The sequence below is a fragment of the Sapajus apella genome, unplaced genomic scaffold (genome assembly GCF_009761245.1).
Source record: "Sapajus apella isolate SASKATOON/1434 unplaced genomic scaffold, GSC_monkey_1.0 scaffold25, whole genome shotgun sequence".
Classification (NCBI taxonomy): domain Eukaryota; kingdom Metazoa; phylum Chordata; class Mammalia; order Primates; family Cebidae; genus Sapajus; species Sapajus apella.
The window spans coordinates 8181971-8207716 of record NW_022436965.1 but is presented as its reverse complement, the minus strand read 5'-3'; the positions used below and the strand labels follow the sequence as shown (position 1 = coordinate 8207716).

Here is a 25746-nt window from a genome sequence, read left to right as displayed (position 1 = left end):
CATGCCACTCCTCTGCCACAGTCCCCTGCAGGCTTCCCATCTCAGTAAAAACCCAACCATCTTGCTGACCTTTGCTCACTCTGTGTATGGCAGCCACGCTTTTGTGCTCCTCAGACAGCTCAGTTGTGAACAGGCCCCAGGACCTCTGAACTGACCGCCCATCCCCTCTGCTTGCTTTCCCTCAAATACCTCCACCACTTCCTCTTTTGCTTCCTTCTAGTTTCACCTGGTAGGCTCCCTCTTGAAGTGGTTCACCTGGCCCCCGTCTTTAAATTTAATCTACTCTCCTTGACTACCAACTCTTACCCTGCTTAACCTTCTTCCTGCTTGCTGTCACCCTCTAGTACACTCTGTCTTTATGGATGTTGGTTTCCTCCTCCACCCCACCCTGCCCCCACCTCATGAGGGCAGGGAGTTTGGTATGATTCGTTCACAGACACGTGAAGCCTAACTTCCTGCTTCCTGGTCTGCTGAGCAGCTGAGGCTTTAACATGAAAGACACACAATCTTCTACCTTGTCTGAGGCACTGTCATTTGGTCTCTGTTAAAAGAGCTAAACAAAATCCTTGCTGATTATTTCAGTTTCACGAAATATATTTTTTAAAAGACTTGATTCTCAAGAAGAGAGAATTTTCAGTGAGCAGAAAGGATGAAATTCTCTGTGTTTGTGTTTCTCGTTGCTTTGGTTTCACGCCTTCTGTGGACATCAAATCTTCAAGATTCCTGTGTTAAATTTTTGTAGGCCAATATTAGTGGCCAACATAGTAATGTCATTATTTTTGAATAAATATTATTAATAGATAATATTAAATATAAATAAATGTTTAAAATAAACATTATCAGCATATAATCCTATGAATGGTGTTCTAGAGCCTCAAAAGTTCCAATTCGCTTGCTTTTTTCCCACCCACTTCTCTCCTGTTGTTAGTACCATGTTTGAGTCTTTTTTTTTTTTTTTTTTTTAGATGGAGTCTGGCTCTGCTGCCCAGGCTGGAGTCCAGTGGCCCAATCTCCATGCACTGCAACCTCTGCCTCCTGGGGTCAAGCTGTCCTCCCATCTCAGCCTCTCAAGTAGCTGGGACCACAGGCAAATGCCACTAGGTCTGGCTAAATTTTTTTTTTTTTTTTTTTTTCATTTTTAGCAGAGACAGGGTTTCATCATGTTGCCCAGGCTGGTCTTGAACTCCTGATATCAAGTGATCTCCTACCTCAGCCTCCCAAAATGCAGGGATTACAGATGTAAGCCACCACTCCTGGCCCCATCTTTTGGTCTTAGTCTAAGCAAACAGGCCATAAAGCAATGAAAAGATTACATGAAAAACACTGTGGAGGTGATGAAAAACATCCTTTAAAAAAGAAAAATTCTGTTCATGTGATAGAAGCTCAGAAGAGCATAAACATTTGCTGCAAGCCTATTATGTGCCAGGTGTTTGCCTGAGTGACGTTGGGCCATTGGGTTCCTGGTGAAGGCTCTCATCGTGGTTTGCAGATGGACACTTTCTGCGCTCATAAAGCAGTGAGAAAGGAGAGCTCTCTCTCTCTTCTTATAGGTCATTAATCCCAACATGAGGGCCCTATCCTCATGATCTCGTCCAACACTAATGACCTCCCAAAAACCCCGTCTTCAAATACTAACACATTGGGGGGTTAGGGCTTCAATGTATGAACTTAGGAGGGACACAACTCGGTCTATAGCAGGAATTAGAACAGCAACAAGTAAAACGGAGTGTGTAGTATGTGCTAGGCACTGTACTAAGCACTTAGGCAAGCCTGAGAGAAAATCAGAAAGGAAAAAAAGAAAGCTGAATTTCCCAGGGTCTCCTCCCCAAATCATCTTGAAAGCCCACTGCGTCCTAAAGCTAATGGGGTAGAGAATGGAAGAACTGCCCCAGGGGTCAGCTCCAAGACTTACCTCTCCCCCAGACTGCAGCTCCAGCAAAGACCCACCAAAAATCAAATGTTAAAGTTTCTTCTCAATTCCAGTGAATTCAAGGAGTTTCTTATACACACCACACCCTTATAACACACCAGGCACCATGTGAGGAACTGGGATATGACCTCTGCCCTCCCAGGCCTACTGGAGAGGCAGGTAAATGCCACCACCTGCTGAGTAAATCATATGAGGATAGAGCTTTTACTCCCAGCAAGAGTATGGTGGTAACCATAAGAAAGAAATGTCATCTAAGAGCTGACACTGGGGAAGGAGATGGGCTGTGGGGAGGAACCACTGACTGTGAGTCCATGAGCCTGGCTAGGGGACTTTCTGGGTGATCCACAGACCAGGGGGTGTGAAGGACCAAAGAGCCGCTGCTCTTAGGGGCAAATGCCTGAGTGAAATAATGTGAGAGATACCAGAAAATAAACAAGTATCCTTCCCTACCTCCTGCTATGATGCCAAATATTTTTGACTAGGGTCTTAAGGCTCTTCATTAATTGAGAGACCCATATTAATACACCAGAGCCTCCTAGGAGGGGGCAATCAACTAATTCAGTGTCACAGACTGTATTGAGTTGCTGTTTCATGCCAAACACAATGAAAAAATGACCTTCAAGATGCACATATTCTGAAGAAAGAATATACAGGCTTATAACTATATCATTATGACTCAGCAATATGTTGCAATCACAGAAGTATTTGCTTCTCCACTCAACAAATATTTATTGAAACCTACTTTGTTCCAGGCACTGAGCTAGATATGAGGATAATATAAGATGGTAAATAAGAGAGACAGCATCATATTATAGAACATATGTTTACATCACGTTGAGGGATAAAAAGATTTTTTTTGAAACAAGTAAATTTGATTATTTCTGATAGTGATTACTGCTATAATGTTTATTTTAAAACAAGAGTTGGGGGACAACTTTGGGTAAGAAAGTCCCAGCTAGGAAGTGGCATTGTAACAGAGGCCTAGAAGATGGGAAGGGACCAGCACACAAAGTCTGTCAGGACAAAAGTGTAGGCAGAGGGAACTGAAAAACCAGTGGCCCTGAGCAGGCAGTGGTCTCAGCATTCTTGGGAGCAGAGATTAGGCCAGTGTGGTGGAGGTTAAGCCTGCAAGACAGGCAAGTGTAGGGCAGTGAGCACCAAGTTGTGGACTTCGCCAGGTCACATATGTGAAACAGTTTGGATTTTCTTCCAACTGCAATGGGAAGCCATTGGAGGACTTTAAGCAGGGATGTAACCCAATTGGATTTTTTTTTTTTTTTTTTTTTGAGACAGAATCTCTCTCTGTCACCCAGGCTAGAGTGCAGTGGCACAATCACAGCTCCTTGCAGCCTCCACCACCTGGGTTCATGCAATCCTGCCACCTCAGCCTCCCAAGTAGCTGGGACCACAGGCATGTGCTACCCACACCCAGCTAATTTTTTGTATTTTTTTGTGGAGATGGGGTTTTGTCATGTTGCCCAGGCTGGTCTCAAATTCCAGGACTTAAGCCACCCGCTCACCTTGGCCTCCCAAAGTGCTGGGATTACAGGCATGAGCCACTGCGCCCAGCCAGCTTTACATTTTTTTAAAGGTCACTTTGTGGAGAAGGAATTTTGGGGGCACAAATGTGGAAGTCAGAAACTCAATTATGAGGCTCACACTTCAGTCCAAATGAGAAGTGATGGTGGGCCGAGCCAGGCAGCGGAGACAAAATGTTGTGAAATTATTTGGGATCTATTCTGGTAGCAGAACAACCGGGCCTGTTAATAGATTGGATGAGGGAGGGCAGTTTTAAAAATCAAACAAGACCATTAATTTGGTGACAATTAGGTGACCGGCAGTAACATCAAGAGGTGGAAGCCAAATTTCTAAACCCAGATGTCACCTGCCTACTTGCAATGCTGTTGGTTGTGGTATTGAGAGAGATTGTTGTCTAGGGAGAAAGAGCAAAAACTGATTTGCTTAATGATTAGCTTGGGAGCACTCGATGTTTAGTGGTTTAGCAGAGAAGGAGCTGGGAAAGGATGTTGTGGAGCAGCAACCAATGTGGAGGGAAAGCAGGGGAGTGCGGCGTTGATGTTGGAAAGATGGTTTCAAGAGCACGGGGGTAGCCAGACAATTAAAACTGTAATTGTTAGGTTGATGAAGACAGGGAATCAACCTTGATGGAGACAGGTGGATTTGGCACCAGGCTTCCATGGAGAGAACTGGATGAATGCCCTGCTGCATCTGAACAGTAGCCAGTCCAGCCTGCCTGGAATCACTGCCTGTGGCACTCCAGAAAGACCACACCCTGTGGACTCACTGACCTGGGTTCAAATCCTGGCTCTTCCGCTTACTTGGAAGTGAACTTGGGCAACTTACCACTTGTTTCTGAGCATCAGTTGTTTCTTCTGTAAGCTGGCAATAACCACAACTCATGGCATCATCATGGATATTGCTGGAAAGTATTAGGCGCTTGAAAAGAGTAGGTGCTCAATGAGTTGTAGCTTTGAGTTTCACCATCATGATCTCACCTGTGTTGCTTGTCTGGTGCATTCTGGGTGGGCAACCTCCTGTCCCCTCTGTGTAGCTGCCTTCTCTGCTTGGCAAGCCTGGGCACAGAATCAGCCTGCCTAACACAGGACCTGGTATGAATTACATGCTCAATGAAAAGTTTGTGGTGACAACTGAACGAGAAGTGTTTGTAGAGAAGTGTCAACAGAAACTCTCAGAGAATTCAAACAGAGGGGAGAATGATCAGTTCCTCCCTTCTCTCTCTACACGCCAGGCCCACATTTTTCCAGAATAACCAGAGAGTCAAAAATAGCTCCTTTTCCCATTTTCGGAGAGCAGGACGTCCTTTCTTAAAACTTACCCAGGTATTACTTAGTAAGCATTTTCTATTGTAGATATCACCACTCCCTAAAGTGGGAATGCCGCTTAAAGAAAATCAGACTAAATAAGACGATTTAAAGTTTTATTGAGTAAGCTTCACAGGTAGGCATTTTGAGTATCCAGGTACTCATTACAAATCAGACAACCAAAACTTCATTGTAAAGTTAAAGCAATCTTGCTGCTCACAAAATATTTTTTAAGCCTTAAATCTGTTCCTAACCAACATTTAATTTCATTCAGTGATATCTATTTATCCATTGCTAGATACCTCCTTTTCAGAAAGAACTTAAAGGTACTGTTTTATTCCCATTACAAAGCTCCATCTAAATCACCACAACGATTCATGGAAAGAACACCAGACTTAGCACCAGAAAATCTGTTCAAATCAAGATAGTAATACTTCCTAGCTATATGTCCTAGAGTAAATCAAAATGTTTCTAACCTTAGTTTCCTCGTCAGCAAAATAAGGATAATGATGTTGACCTTAAAGGATGGTTTTGAAAATTAAATGAAATAAAATATGCAGATGTATCCATTATAAATCACCAGGAAAATGCAAGACAGTATTATTATTCATGTACAAAGACAGTTCATTCATCATTCAGTGCATATTTATTGAATATTCCCACTTGACAGACTTTTTGCTTGACAGTGAAGATACAAAGTCAAGAAAAGACAGCCATCAGCCGTAAGGAGCCTAGATTCCAGTGGAGGAACTAAAACTAAAAGGCAGAGGAAAGCTCTGTGTGCCTGGGAGCCAGAAAGAACTCCTAGACTGGGTCTGGGAAGTGAGGGAGGTCTGGGGGCCTCCTGAGGGGCTGACACTGGAATAAACTCCATCACTACATATCCAGCAAGAGTAAACAAATGTGAGTCCCTCCTCTGTGGGGTGGTCCACATACTCCACAGTCCTGGGCCCTAAGCTAGTTCAAAAGCATCCTAGCCCTTTAAGGCAGGCATTCTCAACCTCGGCACCATTGATATTTTGATCTGGATAATTCTTTGTTGCAGAGGCTGTCCTATGCAATGTAGATATGGCAGCATCCCTGGTCTTTACCCGCTAACCGCTGTAGCATGCCCGCCATAAAGCTGTGACACCAAACACTTCTTCAGACACTGCCAAATGCTCTCTGAGGTGCAAAATTGCCCCCAGTTGAAAACTACTGCCTTAAGGTCATGGAAAACCATTGCAATTGGTTCTGGAAGGAATGGAATTCATGCACCCAGTGCCCAGACTTATACTAGGTGCTCAATAAATATTGAATGAATGAATGAGCCCCCTGAAGTCCCTATATATGTTTTGGGCCTCATCCAGAAGAGCCCTGGCTGATAGTTAAGTTTTAAGGTGCCCAAATGAGAAGTACCAATAATACCACATCCATTTATACAGTGCTCTGTATAAATTGAATAATCTTGGGCCAGTAGCTCACACTCTCTGAGTCTCAGGTTCCTCATTTCTTAAATGGAGATAACAATCCCTGTTTTGCAAGATCGTTGGGAAAATTATATGAGAGAATTGTAACATATGCAGAATTAGGGGTCAAGGCACTCATTCTTTTGGTGCAGTTGACGAAAGAATCTTAGCAGAATGGCCTCCCAGTTAGTGGGTAAAGCTTATGGACTAGTGCAGTCTGGGCACATACTGCTTTTGTTACAGACATGTGGAATACTGTGCCAGGGATTGACATATCAGCTATGCAACTCATCCCTCACAAGCAGGCTGGTGAGTTAAAAGGCCCAGAGCATTGTGACTTTCCAAGGACTCTGCAGCTGATAAGCAGCTCCCTGAACTCCAACAACTCAGTTCATCAGCATCCAGGACTGGCCAGCCCACTGGCCCCGTCAGCTCCATCACACTGAGGCTTGTTTGAACTGTAGGTATGGGGGAAATGCTTTCTATATTCTGTGTTCTGTAGTTTTGCATAGACATAGATCACCAGATCTGGAAATGTCTTCTGAAAATACCAGGAAGGATCTCCAATTTTTAATTTTATCCTGAAATAAAACACAGATCATTCAACATGCTTGCCCCAAATTATTCTTCCCCACTTCACAGCATATAGCCCCGATGATCTCTTTGCTCTCTTGATTTCTAACACAGAATGAATAAGGACTTTGGAATCTGACCAAGACTTCTCCCCTGACTCTTCAACTAATTGTGCAACCTTTGGTCACAGTCTTTCTGAACTTTAGATTGTTCATTCATACAATGGAAATAATGCAATGCCACAGTCCTCTACCTACAATTTCAAAATCCAGAAGAGCCCTGAACTGCCAGGTATTTTGTGTTTGCAGCTAACATTTTTGGCAGCAAAAGCTGATGTAATTAATGGGGGCTATTTTTAGACATATATAACTCTACATTCACTTTATCCAGCCGTCCAGTCTCCTGTGTTACTTCACACAAGGGAGTCACTAGCTCCTGTTCAATCTGTTTTACCATTTTTCCAACAAAAAAATGACAAGGAAGATGAGAGCCTGCTGGACATGTCCCTCATCAATTGTAAGGCCATTGTGATAGAGCCCTTTACAAAACAGAGGGAAGGAATTACTTTTCTTTCATCAAAATGAATTTTCTTTTCTCCATCACAGATATGAAATTATAACTGGATTTTTAAAATTGTTCTCATTCCACATATAATTTGTAGGAATGAAAACAATGCTTACTCTTTACTATTTTCTTCATCAATGTGTTCTCCCAAATTCCGGATGAACTTCAGCAGATCACCCACAGTGTTCTGGTAGCATCTTCTTCTTCTCTTTTTATAAAACATATTCATTTTTTTCATAACATATTCATTAATCTAAAAAAAAAACAAAAATGTGGTAGCAACACAAAATAAATCCTGATGGAATATTAATACCAAAAGACAAAATATAAATTTGAATCTATTCATATATTCTATAATTACCAACTAATCAATAAGGCAAAATGGTAGAAAAATGGAAGTAAATGCTGTATACCAAAATGCTAACTATAATTGTGTCTAGTCTGGGTGTGCTGGCTCACACCTGTAATCCCAGTACTTTGGGAGTCCAAGACGGGCGAATCACCTGAGGTCCAGAGTTCGAGACCAGCCTGGCCAACATGGTGCAACCTTGTTTCTACTAAAAATACAAAAATTAGCTAGATGTGTTGGTGCCGCCTGTAATACCAGCTACCTGGGAGACTGAGGCAGGAGAGTCGCTTGAACCTGAGAGACGGAAGTTGCAGTGAGCTGAGATCGTGCCACTGCACTCCAGCCTCAGCAACAAAGCAAGACTCCATCTTAAAAAAATTACAAAATTTTAAAAATTAAAAAAATATATAATTGTGCCTGGATGTGAGATTATAAGTATGTTCAAATTTGTGTCTGTATTTTCCAAGTAAATTGTTTTCATAAGAAATTAAATATATTAAAATATGGTTAAAAACTCTTTGACTACTACACTAGGAAATTTGCTCATTATACTACACAATATTTTTATCCTGTGGCCACCCTTTCAAATTCATACTTGATTACATTTCTTTCTTTAAAAGGGCTATTCAGACTGAAACCAGGCCTGGCAACCATGGCCAAAGTGAGTGTTTATTATTATTATTATTGTTTTTGTTTTCTTAGGTATATTTCCAAAAGGAATAATTAATATTGTTAAAGTGACCATTCTGCCCAAAGCAATCTATAGATTTAACGCAATCCCCATCAAAATACCAACATCATTTTTCACAGAATTAGAAAAAAACAATGCTAAAATTCATATGAAACCAAAAAAAAGAGCCCAAATAGCCACAGCCATCCTAAGGAAAGAGAAGAAAGTTAGAGACATCGCATTGTGTATGATATACCTCCAATTATTCTGCAAGGCGAAGATAACCAAAACAGCACAATACTGGCATAGAAATGGACACAAAAATCAATGGAACAGAACAGAGAACCCGCAAATAAAGCCACATGTCTATGACCAACTGATCTTTGAGAAAGTCGGCAAAAACATACACATACCCTATTTAATAAGTGGTGCTGGGAAAATTAGAGTGTCATGTGCAGAAGATTAAAACTAGACCTCTATCTCTCACTGCATACAAAAATCAACTCAAAATGGATTAAAGACTTAAATGTAAGACCTGAAACTATAAAAATACTAGCAGAAAACCTAGGAAAAACTCTTCTGGACATTGGTCTAGGCAAAGAATTCATGACTAAGACCTCAAAAGCATAAGCAATGAAAATCAAGAGACAAATGGGGTTTAATTAAACTAAAAATTTCTGCACAGCAAAGGAAATAAACAGAATGAACAGACAACTTGCAGCATGGGAAAAAATATTTGCAAACTATGCATCCATCAGAGGACTAATATCCAGAATTTACAAGGAACTCAAACAACTTAACAATAAAATAAGAATAATAAAAATAAAAATAATAATCCCATTTAAAATGACCTAAATAGACATTTCTCAAAAGAAGACAGACAAATGGCCAAAAAGCATATGAAAAAATGCTGAACATCACTAATCATCAGAGAAAGGCAAATTAAAACCCAATGAGATATCATCTTATACTAGTTAGAATGGCTGCTATTAAAAAGTCCAAAGTAACAGATGTTGGTGAGGATGCAGAGAAAAGAGAATGCTTATACACTGCTGGTGGGAATGCAAATTAGTACAACCTCTATGAAAGACAGTAAGGAGATTTCTCAAAGAACGAAAAATAGTACTGCCATTTGATCCAGCAATCTCACTACTGAATATGTACCAAAAGAATCTTTTTCTTTTCTTTGTGGTTTTTCTTTTCACTCCATCACCCAGAATGGGGTGCAGTGACACTATCTCGGCTCACTGCAGCCTCTGCTTCACAGGATGAAGCAATTCTTGTGCCTCATCCTCCCAAGTAGCTGAGATTACAGACATGTGCCACAATGCTTGGCTAAGTTTTGTATTTTTAGTGGAGACAGGGTTTCACCATGTTGGCCAGGCTGGTCTCAAACTCCTGACCTCAAGTGATCTATTCATCTCAGCCACCCAAAGTGCTGGGATTACAGGTGTGAGCCACTGCATTTGCCCCAAGAAATCTTATATAAAAAACATACCTGCACTCATATGTTTACTACAGTACTATTCACAATAGCAAAGATATGGAATCCACCTAAGTGTCCATCAACAGATGATTGGATAAATAAAATGTTTTATATGTAAAAAATTAAATATATATATATATATATATATCAGCCACAAAATAGAAGAATGAAATCATGTCTTTTGTGGACACATGGATGGAACTAGAGGCCATTGTCTTAAGTGAAATAACTCACAAGCAGAAAGTCAAATATCACATGTTCTCACTTATAAGTGGGAGCTCAGTAATGTATACACATGGATGTACAGAGTGTCATAATAGACAGTGGAGACTTGGAGAGGTGGGAGGGTTGGAGGAGGGGGAGGGATGAGAAATTACTTAATGGGTACAATGTACATTATTCAGGTAATGGTTACACTAAAAGCCCAATTTTACCACTACACAATATATCTGTGTAAGAAAACTGTACTTGTACCTCCTTAAATTTATATTTTGGACAAGGTTACTTGTTTCTCCTTGCCTGCAGGTATCCCAGGTTAAGTCCTTTCATATCGTAATAATGTCATCCTCTTTCTTTGTCACCCTCATAGATACAGAGCCATAGATGGCTCTCATATTTAGAAAGAGTTTGGGCTACGAGATCAAGGTGCGACAGTCATGAATCCAGTGGGTCACTTAGGAAGAGTAACTGATGAAAAGAGCAACGCTGGTGAGGATGCTGCTGAGACTGGCCCGGTGCACTCTGCACAGAGCACCCGTGAGAAACCCCAAGCACATATGTGCGGCAGGAATGGGCAAGTCCAGAACCAATACAGTCATACAAGCTGGAAAACCTGGGCTCCAGACCTATGCTGACAAAATTAATTGTGTGACCATGAAAACGGGCAAGTCCACAGAAAAACAAAGTATAAAATGGGAATTGAAAGGTAAAACTTGAAGTCTATCAAAATTTAATATAAGTCCATGGAATTTAGGGAAAAGAACCAATAAATTGGGAAATAAGAGAATGAGTTTCTCTTTCCAGCTCTGCCAATCTCTGACTGTCCAGGCATGCACAATTTGAGTACGGTCTCTGAGCCTCAATTTCCTTGTTGATTAAAGGAGTTGGTGGACTTGACACCATCATAGCTTTGTGTAGTGGTGTGGCTTAAGCATATGGATATGGCCTCTGCAGCCATCCTTCCCAGCTTCAAATCCTGGTGTACCCCTTACTGGTTCTGTGTAATTGAAAAAATTATTTTTCTGTGCCTCAGCTTGGCCATCTGCAAAATAAAGATGATTGTCTCTGAAGCTGTGATAAAGATTAAATGTGGTAACTCATGTAAAGTCTCAAGAACTAAGGCTGCTACATGATCAAGCACTACGTAATCATTAGCTATCACTATCATAGCTGCTTTCAAATTTCTTTGTTTCTACAAGTTAAAGTGTTAGCTGAAGTTTTATAGACAATTGTTTAGTAAAGAGTCATGGCACATCTACTCCATGACAGGGATAAAATAATTGGCAAGACAATGAGTAGTGTCTGCCTTCATGGAACTTAAGGCTAGCAAGGAAAATGGACCTTAAGCCAGTAATTATGAGTGTGATGTGAGGTCTAGAGAGCAGTGAGGGAAGGAAAGCAAAACAAGAATCAGGAGAAGCAGAGTCCCAGGACAGGCCTAGGATAGGAAGCTGTTGGTTTCCAAGACCTGAAGATTATGGATTCTCCCACAGTGCTTTGCACATGTCCCTGTGATGCCCAGCACACATCCCACAGCATCATTTCCGTGGACTTCTCAGCTCCACAGGGACACACTGTATTCTGCTTTGTATGCTCAGGGCTTTGCATGGGCCTAACACATAATTGGTATTGTGCAGATTTTTGTTAATTAATAATGAAAGTTCTGATAGTACTGACTAGATGAATGAGATGGTGAATAATTTTGTAGAGTTCTTAATGCAAGTTAGGTGGAATTTTTCTTAAAGAGAGCAATTTGAAAGATCGTCTTTTCTTCATAGACTATTTCTTCTGGCAGAATGTAGGTCTGTGTGTGGATCCTGAGAGCTGGGCTGTTCACAGGCAGTGGAGGCAGCCAGGCTGTACCTGGACTGATATGCCTCATGGTGAAGCACTTCCCTTGGATTAAGCTCTATTTACCCGGATGCTCTTGTTATAATGGTAATAGAATTATCGGCCAAGTGTGAGGAAAGGCTCGTGGGCTGCGATAAGGCCATCCAGGAGGAGTCTGAATAACAGTCTATCAGAAGGGTGTGGGTCTGGATGGGAGAGAGAAAAGGCCAGCTTCTAAAAGGGGGAGCAGATAGTCTGGCAGGGAGCCTAGAGGGATAGGAATGGGGAGGGCAGGAGGCAAAATCACCTCTTTCAGCCTCTGGTTGGCCACCACTGGTATAAAATAAGTTAGAAAAACTAACATAAAACTTTACACAGATTCTTATTCCTGGAATAATCCCTGCACCATAGGAATTGTTCATACCTTAGTCGTCCACTTGTCAAAACTTTTGGAATGTTCAGATGGCCCAGGTTCCAGCAGTTTGAGGATCTCGCTTCCACATTTTCCTGTTTTGATGTCGGATTCATTTCCCACGTTCCGAAGTGTCCTATAGCGGCTGAAGAAGACTAAATGATCATGATCATCCCATCCCTCCCACTCTTTCCAGAGAAAAGAAAACTGTTAGATTTGGGTGGTTTTTGGTGTTTTGCTTTTTGTGGGGTTTTTTGTTTGTTTGTTTGTTTTTGTTTTTTTTTGGGGGGGGGTGTTGAGATGGAGTCTCACTGCCACCCAGGCTGGAGTGCAGTGGTGTGATCTCAACTCACTACAACTTCCGCCTCCTGGGTTCAACCAATTCTCCTGCCTCAGCCTCCTGAGTAGCTGGTATTACAGGCACCTGCCACCATGCCCAGCTAATTTTTGTATTTTTAGTAGAGACGTGGTTTCACCATGCTGACCAGGCTGGTCTGGAACTCCTGATCTTGTGATCCACCCGCCTCAGCCTCCCAAAGTGCTGGGATTACAGGCATGAGCCACCATGCCCAGCCAGATTTTGGGTTTTAACGAAAGTAATACAACCAACACATGTCTTCAAAAATTCTGCATTATGGGAGAGGCAAGCATCTCTTTCCTTCCCCCCCATCCCTTATTCTTCAGAAATGAAAAGCAGACTACAGAGAGGTTAAGTAATCTCTCCAAGGACACACAGCCAGTAAATGCCAAACTGAAAAAGAGCCTGGGTCTGCTGATTTGCACCCTGGACCTCTGTCTGCACCACCTCACCCTCTCCATCCTGGAGGCATGAGACATCTGCTCAAAGTTGTACTTACCTCTCCCAAGTCCAAAAGAAGGGATGAACTAGCAGGTCACTCAGACAGTCCCTCACATGTGCCCCAGGATGGAAGAGATGATTAATGAGGTCCTTAGTTTCTTCATCTGGAGAAAGTTGAACCACCTCTTCATTACTTTGAGCCTTCAGTTCCTCAAAGGGGATGCTTCCCTTCTTTACCACATAGAGGACCAGCCGTCCAAGATCCTGCACAAAAGCCATAAATCAAGCCAAAGGTGCTTATGAATTATTTGGATAACCTTGGAAGGAGTGGTGCAGGATATTAACAAACAGAAGATGATAGGAGAAATTTCAAGGAGTTCGTAGCCTTGTTAGGGAGAGAAGACACAGATTTGTGCATAGAGACCTCTCCAAGGTAGTATATAGTCCACAGCACTTAGTTTTATGAAGAAGAGCAGAAGGTAAGTATGAGTCACAGTTGTCAGGCCAGACTGCTTGGAGGAAGAGGGATTTGACCTGGGCCTCAAATGTATGGACAGAATATAGATAAATTGAGGAAAGGGGGAATGCTTTAAACAAAGGGAGAACTGGGGGCCTGGCTGGGAACTGGGACTTTAGGTCTGGGGCTACCTCATGCAGCAAATAAAAGAGCCAGTCCAGGCCAGGAGAGGCACAGTGATGACCCCAGATGACCCCTGCTCCCTGGGTGATTCCCAGGCAAGAAGAGTCTGGAGTGGACCTCCAGCAGACCTGCAGCAGAGGGGCCTGATTGTTAGAAAGAAATAGCTTTAATATCAACAGAAAGAACATCCACTCAGAGACCACATCCAAAAGTCACCAACTTCAAAGACAAAAGGTAAATAAATCCATAAAGATGGGATGAAACCAACACAAAAAGGCTGAAATCACCAAGAACCAGAATGCCTCTTCTCCTCCAAGGGATCACAACTCCTCACCAGCAAGGGAACAAAACTGGATGGAGAATGAATTTGACAAATTGACAGAAGCAGGCTTCAGAAGGTGGGTAATAACAAACTTCTCTGAGCTAAAGGAGCATGTTCTAACCCAATGCTAGGAAACTGAGAACCTTGATAAAACGTTAGATGAAATGCTAACTAGAATAACCAGCATAGAGAAGAACATAAACAACATGATGGAGCTGAAAAACTCAGCACGAGTACTTTGTGAAGCATACACCATTTTCAATAGCCAAATTGATTAAGTAAAAGAAAGGATATCAGAGATTGAAGATCAGCTCAACAAAATAAAGTGAGAAGGCAAAATTAGAGAAAAAAAGAGTGAAAGAAATGAACAAAGCCTCCAAGAAATATGGGATTTTGTGAAAAGACCAAATCTACATTTGGTTGGTGTACCTGAATGTGATGAGGAGAATGAAACCAAGTTGGAAAACACTCTTCAGGATATTATCCAGGAGGATGTCCCCAATCTAGCAAGGCAGGCCAACATTCAAATTCAGGAAATACAGAGAACACAACAAAGATATTCCTCAAGAAGAGCAACCCCAAGGCACATAATCGTCAGATTCACCAGGGTTGAAATGAAGGAAAAAATGCTAAGGGCAGCCAGAGAGAAAGGCCAGGTTAGCCACAAAGGGAAGCCCATCAGACTCACAGCAGATCTCTCAGCAGAAACAAAACCCTACAAGCCAGAAGAGAGTAGGGGCCAATATTCAACATTCTTAAAGAAAAGAATTTTCAACCCAGAATTTCATATCCAGCCAAACTAAGCTTCATAAGCAAAGGAGAAATAAAATCTTTTACGGACAAGCAACTGCTGAGAGATTTTATCACTACCAGGCCTGCCTTACAAGAGCTCCTGAAGGAAGCACTAAGCATGGAAAGAAACATCCAGTACCAGCCACCACAAAAACGTACCAAATGGTAAAGACCATTGACACAATGAAGAAACTGCATCAACTAAAAGGCAAAACAACCAGTTAGCATCAAAATGGCAGGATCAAATTCACATATAACAATATTTACCTTAAATGTAAATGAGCTAAATGCCCCAATCAAAAGACACAGATAAAGGGTCAAGACACATCCATGTGCTGTATTCAGGAAACTGATCTCACATGCAAAGACACACATAGGCTCAAAACAAAGGGATGGAAGAAGATTTACCAAGCAAATGGAGAGGAAAAAAAAAAAAGCAAGGGTTGCAATTCTAGTCTCTGATAAACAGACTTTGAACCAATAAAGATCAAAAGAGACAAAGAAGGGGATTACATAATGGTAAAGGGATCAATGCAACAAGAAGAGTTAATTATCCTAAATATATATGCACTCAATACAGGAACACCCAGATACATAAAGCAAGTTCTTTATGACCTACACAGAGACATATACTCCCATACAATAATAGTGGGAGACTTTAACACCCTACTATCAATATTAGACAGATCAACGAGAGAGAAAATTAACAAGGATATCCAGGACTTGAACTCAGATCTGGATCAAGTGGACCTAACAGACCTCTACAGAACTCTCCACCCCAAATCCACAGAATATATATTCTTCTTAGCACCACATCACATTTATTCTAAAACTGACCACATAATTGGAAGATCACTCCTCAGCAAATTCAGAAGAACGGAAATCATAACAGTCTCTCAGACCACAGTGCAATCAAACTAGAACTCAGGATTCGGAAACTCACTCAAAACCACACAACTACATGGAAACTGAACAACCTGCTCCTGAATGACTACTGGATAAATAATGAAATGAAGGCAGAAATAAACTTTCTTTGAAAACAATGAGAACAAAGACACAACATACCAGAATCTCTGGGACACATTTAAAGCAGCATCTAGAGGGAAATTTGTAGCACTAAGTACCTGCAAGAGAAGCGAGGAAAGATCTAAAATTGACACTCTACCATCATGATTAAAAGAACTAGAGGAGCAAGATCAAAAAAATTCAAAAGCTAACAGAAGACAAGAAATAACTAAGATCAGAACAGAACTGAAGGGGATAAAGGCACAAAAAACCCTTCAAAAAATGAATAAATCCAGGAACTGGTTTTTTGAAAAGATCAACAAAATAGATAGACCGCCTGCCAGAGTAACAAAAAAGAAAAGAGAGAAGAATTGAATAGATGCAATAAAAATGATAAAGGGGATATCACCACAGATACCACAAAAGTTCAAACTACCATCAGAGATTACTACAAACACCTCTATGCAAATAAACCAGTAAATCTAGAAGAAATGGATATATTCCTGGACGCTTACTCCCCCTCCCAAGAATAAACCAGGAAAAAGTTGAATCCCTGAATAGACCAATAACAAGGTCTGAAATTGAGGCAGCAATTAATAGCCTACCAACCAAAAAAAGTTCAGGACCAGACTGGTTCACAGCCAAAGTCTACCAGAAGTACAAAGAGGAGCTGGTACCATTCCTTCTGAAACTATTCCAAACAATACAAAAAAAGGAAATCCTCCCTAACGCATTTTATGAGACCAACATCATCCTGATACCAAAACCTGGCAGAGACACAACTAAGAGAAAATTTCAGGCCAATATCCATGATGAACATTGATGCAAAAATCCTCTATAAAATACAGGCAAACCAAATCCAACAGCACATCAAAAAGCTTATCTATCACCATCAAGTCAGCTTCATCCTGGGGATGCAAGGCTGATTCAACATACACAAATCTATAAACGTAATCCATCACATAAACAGAACCAAAGACAAAAACCACATGATTATCTTAACAGATGCAGAGAAGGCCTTTGACAAATTCAACAGCACTTTATGCTAAAAACTCTCAATAAACTAGGTATTGATGGAATGTATCTCATAATAATAAGCTATTTATGACAAACCCACAGCCAATATCATACTGAATGGTCAAAAACTGGAAGCATTCCCTTTGAAAACTAGCACAAGACAAGTATGCCCTCTCTCACCACTCCTATTCAACATAGTATGGAAACTTCTGGCCAGGGCAATCAGACAAGAAAAAGAAATAAAGTATATTCAATTAGAAAAAGAGGAAGTCAAATTGTCTCTATTTGCAGTTGACATGATTGTATATTTAAAAGACCCCCATCGTCTCAGCCCAAAATTTCCTTAAGCTGATAAGCAACTTCAGCAAAATCTCAGGATACATAAATCAATGTGCAAAAATCACAAGCATCCCTATATACCAATAACAAACAGACAGCCAAATCATGAGTGAAATCCCATTCACAACTGCTACAAAGAGATTAAAATACCTAGGGATACAACTAATAAGGGACGCGAAGAAACTTTTCAAGGAGAACTACAAACCACTTCTTAAGGAAATAAGAGAGGACACAAACAGATGGAAAAACATTCCATGCTCATGGTTAGGAAGTGAAAATGCTCATATTGCCCAAAGTAATTTATAAATCCAGTGCCATCCCCATCAAACTATCCCCATCTCAATTCACAGAATTGGAGAAAGACACCCTAAACTTCATATGGAACCAAAAAAGAGCCTGCATAGCCAAAGACAATCCTAAGAAAAAAAAACAAAACAAAAAAAGCTGGAGGCACCACGCTACCTGACTTCAAATTATACTGCAAGTGTACAGTAATCAAAACAGCATGGCACTTGTACCAAAACAGTGATATAAACCAATGGAACAGAACAGAGTCCTCATAAATAACGCCACACATCTACAACCATCTAATCTTTGACCAACCTGACAAAAACAAGTAATGGGGAAAGGATTTCCTATTTAATAAATGGTGTTGGGAAAACTAGCTAGCAGAAAGCTGAAACTGGATCCCTTCCTTACACCTGATACAAAAATTAACTCCAGATTGGATTAAAGATTTAAACATCAGACCTAACACCATAAAAACCCTAGAAGAAAACCTAGGCAATACCATTCAGGACATAGGCATAGGCAAGGACTTCATGACTAAAATACCAAAAGCAATGGCAACAAAAGCCAAAATAGACAAATGGGATCTAAGTAAACTCAAGAGCCTCTGCACAGTAAAAGAAACTTTCACTAGAGTGAATCAGCAACCAACAGAATCGAAAAAATTTTTTGCAATCTACCCATCTGACAAAGGACTAATATCCAGAATCTACAGAGAACTTAAACAAACAAGAAAAAAACAATCCTGACAAAAAGTGGGTGAAGGATATGAACAGACACTTTTCAAAAGAAGACATTTATGCAGCCAACATATGAAAAAAATCTCATCATCACTGGTCATTAGAGAAATGCAAATCAAAACCACATTTAGATACCATCTCATGCCAGTTAGAATGGCAATCATTAAAAAATCAGGAGATAACAGATGCTGGAGAGGATGTGGAGAAATAGGAATGCTTTTACACTGTTGGTGGGAGTGTAAATTAGGTCAACCATTGTGGAAGGCAATGTGATGATTCCTCAAGGATCTAGAAATATAAATACCATTTGACGCAGCAATCCCATTACTGGGTATACATCCAAAGAATTATAAATCATTCTATTATAATGACACATGCACACATATGTTTATTGCGGCACAATAGCAAAGTTTACAATAGCAAAGACTTGGAACGAACCCAAATACCCATCAATGATAGACTGGATAAAGAAAATGTGGCACAAATACACCATGGAATACTGTGCAGTCATAAGAAAAGGGTGAGTTCACGTCCTTTGCAGGGACGTGGATGAAGCTGGAAACACAAGAACAGAAAACCAAACACTGAATGTTCTCACTCATAAGTGAGTCTTGAACAATGAGAACACATGGACACAGGGAGGGGAACATCAAACACCAGGGCCTGTCAGGGGTAGGGGGCTAGGGGAGGGACAGCAGGTGGTGGGGGGAATTGGGGAGGGATAGCATTAGGAGAAATATCTAAGGTAGTTGACGGGGAGATGGATGCAGCAAACCACCATGGCACGTGCATACCTATGTAACAAACCTACATGTTCTGCACATGTACCCCAGAACTTAAAGTATAATTTAAAAAAATAGGATGTCCTCCTATTGCCTATAGGAAATAAGGTAATGAACTGTGATGGTTAATATTGAGGGTCAACTTGATTGAGCTGAAGGATGCAAAGTCTTGTTCCTGGGTGTGTCTGTAAGGATGCTGCCAAAGGAGATGAATATTTGAGCCAGTGGACTGGGAGAGGCAGACCCACCTTCAGTCTAGGTGGGCAGCATCTAATCAGCTGCCAGCATGGCTAAAATAAAACAGGCAGAAAATGAACAAGCAGACAACTTGCTAAGTCTTCTGGACTTCATCCTTCTCCTGTGCTGGATGCTTCCTACCCTCAAACATCAATATCCAAGTTCTTCAGCTTATGGACTCTTGGACTGACACCAGTGGTTTGCCAGGGGCTCTCCTATCTTTGGCCACAGACTGAAGACTGCACTGTAGGCTTCCCTACTTTCGAGGTTTTGGTACTGAGACTGATCCACCACTGGCTCCCTTGTTCCCCAACTTGCAGCCCGCCTATTGTGGGACTTTATCTTGTGATCCTGTGAATCAGTTCTCCTTAATAAACTCCCTTTCGTATATACCTATATCCTATTAGTTCTGTCCCTCTAGAGAACACTGACTAATACATGAAAGAATAAGGAAGCCAAAAGAAGAAAGGTAAACTGGATTGTAAAATTTACCTCCAGATCTCTCTGGAGTTCCTGTGGATCTCCAGTCCACTTGAGGCTCTGATCAAAATCTGCCAGGTGAACAGCATTCTTAGAATCTAAAGAAAAGTTTGCAGAGGCACATTGAAAATACTCATTCCCCATAAAGTGAGAGTCAATTGATTTATGTAAATCTGTAACATGCTATAAAAATCATCATCTCTGTGGAAGGCAATAATAAACCTTATATCTGTGTTGCCGTTCACCCCTCAAAACATTGCCATGTGCACTGTTGTATTTACCTATTAGGTATCTGTCAAGAGCAGCACTCACATTTTATTTTTTCCAGGCCAATGGGTAGGAAGGGATGAGGATAAATTCAACCAGCTCCTCATTCATGCAATTCCCACGTCCAAAAGCACAGATTTGTAAAGAAGATATTCCCTTACACCGAGCTTAAATTTCAGTGCATGTCTATAGATCGCGTACGTATTCTGCTTAAACCTTTAGGCAAGAATAGTCTTTCTTGAGCACCTATGATATACCAAATGACTTACTACTTCATCATCGCATGGAGACCTCATAACAACCTTATGAAGGAGGCATTATCAGCCTCAAGTGAGGAAACTGAGGCTCACAGTATCAAGTGACTTGTCTGAGGTTATAAAGCTACACACCAGTGAGGCTAGGCTTCAAGCCACCCGAATCATTGCCAAAGCCCTGGCTTGTTCCACTGCACTGGATTGCTTCCTGGGACTTTACGGTCAGCTCTGCTTGTTTCCTTTAATGTTATTTTTCTTTCCTTTGTTTGGCTTGGACCAGTGGATTCTAACTTGTTCTGCCTTGGAGTCTGTGTCCTCACTATGTCATATCATGTCCTGACAGCCTGTTTTGACCTCCGTTTTCCCAGTAAGTCTGAAGGAACTCACCTCTAGGATTCTCAAATTTCTGGAGATAGTTTGATCCATGAAATGCCTTCATCTGTTTATTCTGCCAGTGGAAACATAAGACTAGCCTGGTATTCTGTTGGCATCTGCCAACCTCCATGTAGACTAAGAGAACCCAGTGTGATTGGTAGCAGGAGACACTGCACTGTAATTATGAATTTGTTGTAATGATCCTCAAATTGAATAATCCACATTTACCCTATAGGCCTTTCCTCTCTGCAAGGAAAAACTTTTCCTTTTGCAAACAAAGACCTCAGAATTGCTAAGAGAGAATTGAGGACTGGGGACTCACTCATTAAGATGTTTTGTGGTTGCAGATCCTGGTGGGTGTATCCACAGGACAAGTGTAGTTCTTGGACAGCCTTAAATATAGATGATAGGACATTTCGGGCAAATTTATCTTCTTCATTGTCCACAGCTTCCCCTCTGTGCACATCCAAATACGCTTCCAGAGTCTGCTCACAGAGGGTGACACACACAAACAAGTGGCCCCTGTGGCTCTCACTCCCATAGAAGGTCACCAAGTTACTGTTCTCTCGGCTGCTTTGCAGACAAGAGACTTCCTGCCGCGCACGTGTGCTCCCCTCACAGAACGTCTTCACAGCTACTTCCTGCTTCTCATAGAACCCCAGGTAGATGCCCCCTTCCGAAGTGTCAGCGATTTTGTATTTATCATCAATAAAGAATTTGAGCTTGCCAATCATGGGGCGGTATATTCTGTGGAGATCCCTCAGGGCTGCCCCCCAGCGTGAGCTCTGAGGCTTCCAGTCTTCGGCAGGAGGGTGAAAATGTTCTTTGGCTCCATGATCGAGAAGAAACTTCACAAGAGAACTGTCATAATTCCGCCTCGCTATCATAACAAGATCCCCACAATCCGTACTGGCTCCACGGCTGCATAGCAACTCAGCGATCTCCTTCAGTTTGAGTTCAACAGCAAGCAGCAGCGCCGTTTTGCCTTCACTGTCTGTGTCATCGATCTCTATGTGCTCTTCCTCCAGAAGCCTCTGCACCAACCCCAGGTGCCTCTTCTCCACGGCCAGGATCAGGGGCGTCTTCCCTTTTTCTCCCCTCACATTGACATCAGCCCCGTGGTCCAGCAGCAGGTGTGTAGTAGCCTCCACATTCCTATTGTGAGAGCTCAGGAGAGCATGGATCAAGGCATTTCTGCCCATATTGTCACAGGCGTTGACATCTGCCCCCATCTCATCAAGGAGAATCTTCAAGACCTCTTCGTGGCCTTCTTCAGCAGCGTCCATGAGAGCTGTGGCCCCTCCTTTCTTCAGCCGCTCTTGATCCTCCCTGGTCTTTCGCCTCAAATTCACATTTGCTCCTCTTTCATGAAGGAATTTTAGGGCTTTGACCTTACCATACGCAGCGGCTTCCATAAAGGCTGTGAAGCCATAAAAATCACACTCATTGACATCTGCTCCTTTAGAAAGGAAAAGTTCCAGCAGCTTCACGTTCCCCCCAATGGCTGCAACAATGAAGGGGGTGGCCCCATTCTTCTTCCTCAGAACAGGGTCAGCACCATGAAGAAGCAGAAGCTCCACAATGTCCTCCCTGCTCATTTGTACTGCGTTATGCAGAGGTGTCCAGCCCCCTGCCTCTTCCTGGAAATTAACATCGGCCCCGCCTTCCAGCAATTGCTGGACCCAGCCAACATCTCCCTTTTGAACAGCTTTAATCAGCAAGTGATTGTCTTCCACTGTAGCTCTTCTACTGCTGGAGGATGTGGGTTCCTTCTGGAGGTTCTTATGATCCCCGGTCTCCATGACGGTAAACGCCACCTGCTACCAATTTTTGCCTTTTCCCCGAGAAAATGCAAACTTGTCTCCTTGCACTTAATCAAAGAAGCTTTGAGTGTAAACTGGGATTCTCTGGCAACAGAGCAGCAGTATGAGGAAGGTTTGAGATTCTCAGTCTTCTGACATTCCACCTGGGGATGAAGAGAGGCGCTTTGTAATTTTACAATAGGGAGAAAACACTTGAATCAGAGAAATTAATTATAGTAGTTTTTTTTCCTAAATATATCTATTTATTTCTTATAAAACTTTTAAATTACAGAATATTATAAATATATGTAAATTCAAAATTAGAAAATTATTTCTCTAGTCAAAATGCCCAGAAACAGCCAATGTTAATATTTTAGTGTATTTCTACAGAGTTTTTAAGACATTTGGAATCTGTAAGTAACTTTGTATCCTACTTCCTTTCATTTAATACCATACTGTAAGTTATTTCCTATATTATTGTAAAGTCTTGTAAAACATTTTTCATGATTGTATAATATGATATCATACAATTTTTTTTATTCCTCTATCACTGAGTGGTTTTCAAAAATAAGTTTTAGCCAGGCACGGTGGCTCACGCCTGTAATCCCAACACTTTGGGAGGCCAAGGTGGGCAGATCACCTGAGGTCGGGAGTTCGAGACCAGCCTGACCAACATGGAGAAACCCCATCTTACTAAAAATGTAAAATTAGCCAGGTGGTGGCATATGTCTGTAATCCCAGCTACTCAGGAGACTTAGGCAGGAGAATCACTTGAACCCGGGAGATGAAGGTTGCAGTGAGCCGAGATCGTGCCATTGCACTCCAGCCTGGGCAACAAGAGTGAAATTCCATCTCAAAAAGGAAAAAAAAGTTCTAAAGGGTTTTTTTAAATTAAAAAAGTTTAAATAATTCTAAATGATGTTGCAGCAAATTCAGCTTATTTTAGCTTATTTTCTTATGATAGATCTTATGATAGATTTCGTATGATAGACTTCAAAGAATTAAATGGCTATTCAAAAGATATGATTGTATTTAGGATTTTTAACCTATATTAACAAATTGTTTTCAATGTCATATAAATATATTCTTACCAGAGACAGCTGGCTTTAAAAAAAAAATAAAAGACCCTGAAAATATGTATACCAACTATTTATCAATAAAAACAAGAAAAACCCTCATTCAATAGGAAAAATACATTTCACGTTTTTTTTTCCCTTTGCATTTCTTATGTCACCAGCAGTTGGTCACTGCGTTTGCTGACTCTGAGCATGTCTTCTTTATACAACCATGTGCCCCTATTTAAAGTACAGACAATATCTGACTTATGATGGTTCAACTTACGATTTGTTGACTTTGCAATGGTAGAAAAGCAATAAACATTCAGTGGAAACCACACTTCAAGTACACATACAGTCATTCCAGTTTTTACTTGCAGCATGGTATTTGATAAATACATGAGACATTTAACACTTTGTTATGAAATAAGCCTCGAGCTAAATGACTTGGTTCAACTGTGGCCTAAAGTAAGTGTTCTGAGCCCATTTAAAGTAAGCTAGGATGGATAAGCTATGACGTTCAGTAGATTAGGTGTATTAAATGCACTTTTGACTTACAATATTTTCCATTTAGGATGGGTTTATGTATATATATATACCCCACCATAAGTCAAGGAGCATCTGCAGTAGTGAAAAGAGCTTGCACTCTGACCTTAGAGAGATCTAAGTTTGAGCTTGTGGCTGTGTAATTTTTTACTATTACTTCCTGTAACTTTAGACTGTTGAATGTCAATTTTCTATTTCCTGAAATGGGGACAAAAATAAATACAGTCATGTGTGTAAAGTACATTAAAGTACAGTGTGTTGCAAATATTAGGCACTCAATGAATGTTAAAGCTAATTATATCCCTTTATGAAAAAATAAACTGCTTAATGAATTCTGTTCTCCCTACGTATGTGCATATAGCTACTACACAAACAGACAACTGGCAGCTATCAATTTCGTCCAACAGTCAATCAGCTCAGAGAATTACAGATCCAATTCAGTCATCAGACAGCCCAAAACTGTTATCTGAATATTTCAATAACTGTATCTGCTACAGAATTCACAAAGCAACTCTTTTTCAGCAATCTCACCAGTCTTGACAGTTTCAAAGCCTCAGAGGTTAATTGATTAGTCTTAGAGGTTTAATGAATTGCGCAACACAAACACTTCGAACCAAAGTGTTTGTGTAGACAGTCCCAGTTACAATCAGATGTGAGGTGGGCTGGCATGAACAAAGGAGCCCTGAGTGACACATCAGAGCTGAGAAGAGGCGCGTCAGCGGAAGTACTGCAGCGGACAATTCTGCTTTCAATTTCATTTTCTCTACACGACCAGAGATGCCTGAGAAACCAGGGACATGGATAAAAGATGTGTGGATTGTGACAGAACCTTGTAAGGGCTCTGGAGGAAGGTCTCTCGGGGCAGCCATGGGCTAGGAGCTCTCTTCCGCATCCCAAGTCCTCCAGCCCCCAGCATCCCCAGTCCCCAAAGCCCAAGAATTCCTCAAGATCGACTTCTCGAGATTTTCTAGCTTGCCTCCTTCTGCCTGCCTTACCTTCTCAACTCAGGCATCTCGATTATTCCTTTGCCAGCCGCTGTGCCTGGAAGACTGATTGCTACCAGAGAGGTTTCCTCCTGCTGCGTCACTGAGCCAGGAGGGCGGAGCCTGGAAAGGAGTGAGGATTGTGGAAGAGGAGAAAAAGCAGCCACAGGCTCATTCTGGCACCAGGAGCCGAGCTTCTGCTTGCACACTTTCTGGAGGAAAGCAGTGACCGTGACCGCTTTTGGTCTGCTGATGAGGAATGTGGTGCCCCGGGTCATGCAGCTCACCTCTCAGTCTTGCAGCCTTGCAGGTGGGAGCAGCCAGCTCCATCCATCACTCTTGCATCCTTCCTCTATCATTGCAAATACTTGTCTTCTTGGAAGAAGGGAATGGAAAGTAAACACATATTGAGCACCTACTGTGTGCCAGACACAATGCTTTACAGGCAGCATGGTCCCAGTTAAACCCCGAGAATCTTGTTGATTATGAAACCGAGGCTCACGGAAGTTAAGTAAGCATGAAGCCCGAGCCTTGTCACCTGTCTCAGCTCACTCAGTTCACAGCCCTGAGGCAGTGTGGCTTCCTCAGAAGGGCGCCTGGAGACCCAATCCTACAGCTAGCTCTGTGACTGCTTAGCTGAGTGAGCTCAGGCATGTGATTCAACCATGTCAGGCCTCAGTTCTCTCCTGCAACGTGGCT

At 41.6% G+C, this 25746-nt stretch overlaps 1 protein-coding gene and 1 long non-coding RNA gene across 5 annotated transcripts in view; both read right to left on the bottom strand.

Annotated features, from left to right (window-relative positions):
• LOC116560039 overlaps positions 1-1001 on the bottom strand; it is a 66897-nt gene extending 65896 nt beyond the window's left edge. Inside the window, exon 1 of one of the 3 annotated variants that reach the window (XR_004272753.1) lies at positions 70-1001. This is a non-coding gene — a long non-coding RNA (uncharacterized LOC116560039). The remainder of the gene's footprint in view (positions 1-69) is intronic. The other 2 variants (XR_004272752.1, XR_004272754.1) reach the window with 2 other exon arrangements.
• A 4684-nt stretch (positions 1002-5685) lies between these two features.
• Positions 5686-25524, bottom strand: RNASEL (ribonuclease L). Of its 2 annotated transcripts, none has more exons than XM_032291212.1 (7): positions 25060-25524; positions 20984-22627; positions 19778-19836; positions 13182-13387; positions 12337-12469; positions 7475-7611; positions 5686-6802 (listed from the first exon to the last, which is right to left on the bottom strand). In XM_032291212.1, the coding sequence occupies exons 2-7, from the start codon at positions 22461-22463 to the stop codon at positions 6616-6618; spliced, it is 2202 nt and encodes a 733-aa protein (XP_032147103.1). In that variant the 5' UTR covers positions 22464-22627; positions 25060-25524; the 3' UTR covers positions 5686-6615. The 2 variants fall into 2 exon arrangements, with proteins under 2 accessions (XP_032147103.1, XP_032147102.1); XM_032291211.1 differs by having other exon boundaries at positions 19778-19863; positions 25060-25516.
• Between the last annotated feature and the right edge of the window lie 222 nt (positions 25525-25746).

Coding starts and splice junctions, on each gene's coding strand:
- RNASEL (XM_032291211.1), bottom strand. CDS start 22,463: ATGGAGACCGGGGATCATAAGAACCTCCAGAAGGAACCCACATCCTCC. Junction 12,470..13,181: donor TTCTTTTGGACTTGGGAGAG/GTAAGTACAACT, acceptor AGTCTTCTTCAG/CCGCTATAGGACACTTCGGA. Junction 7,612..12,336: donor TTGACAAGTGGACGACTAAG/GTATGAACAATT, acceptor TTTTTTTTTTAG/ATTAATGAATATGTTATGAA.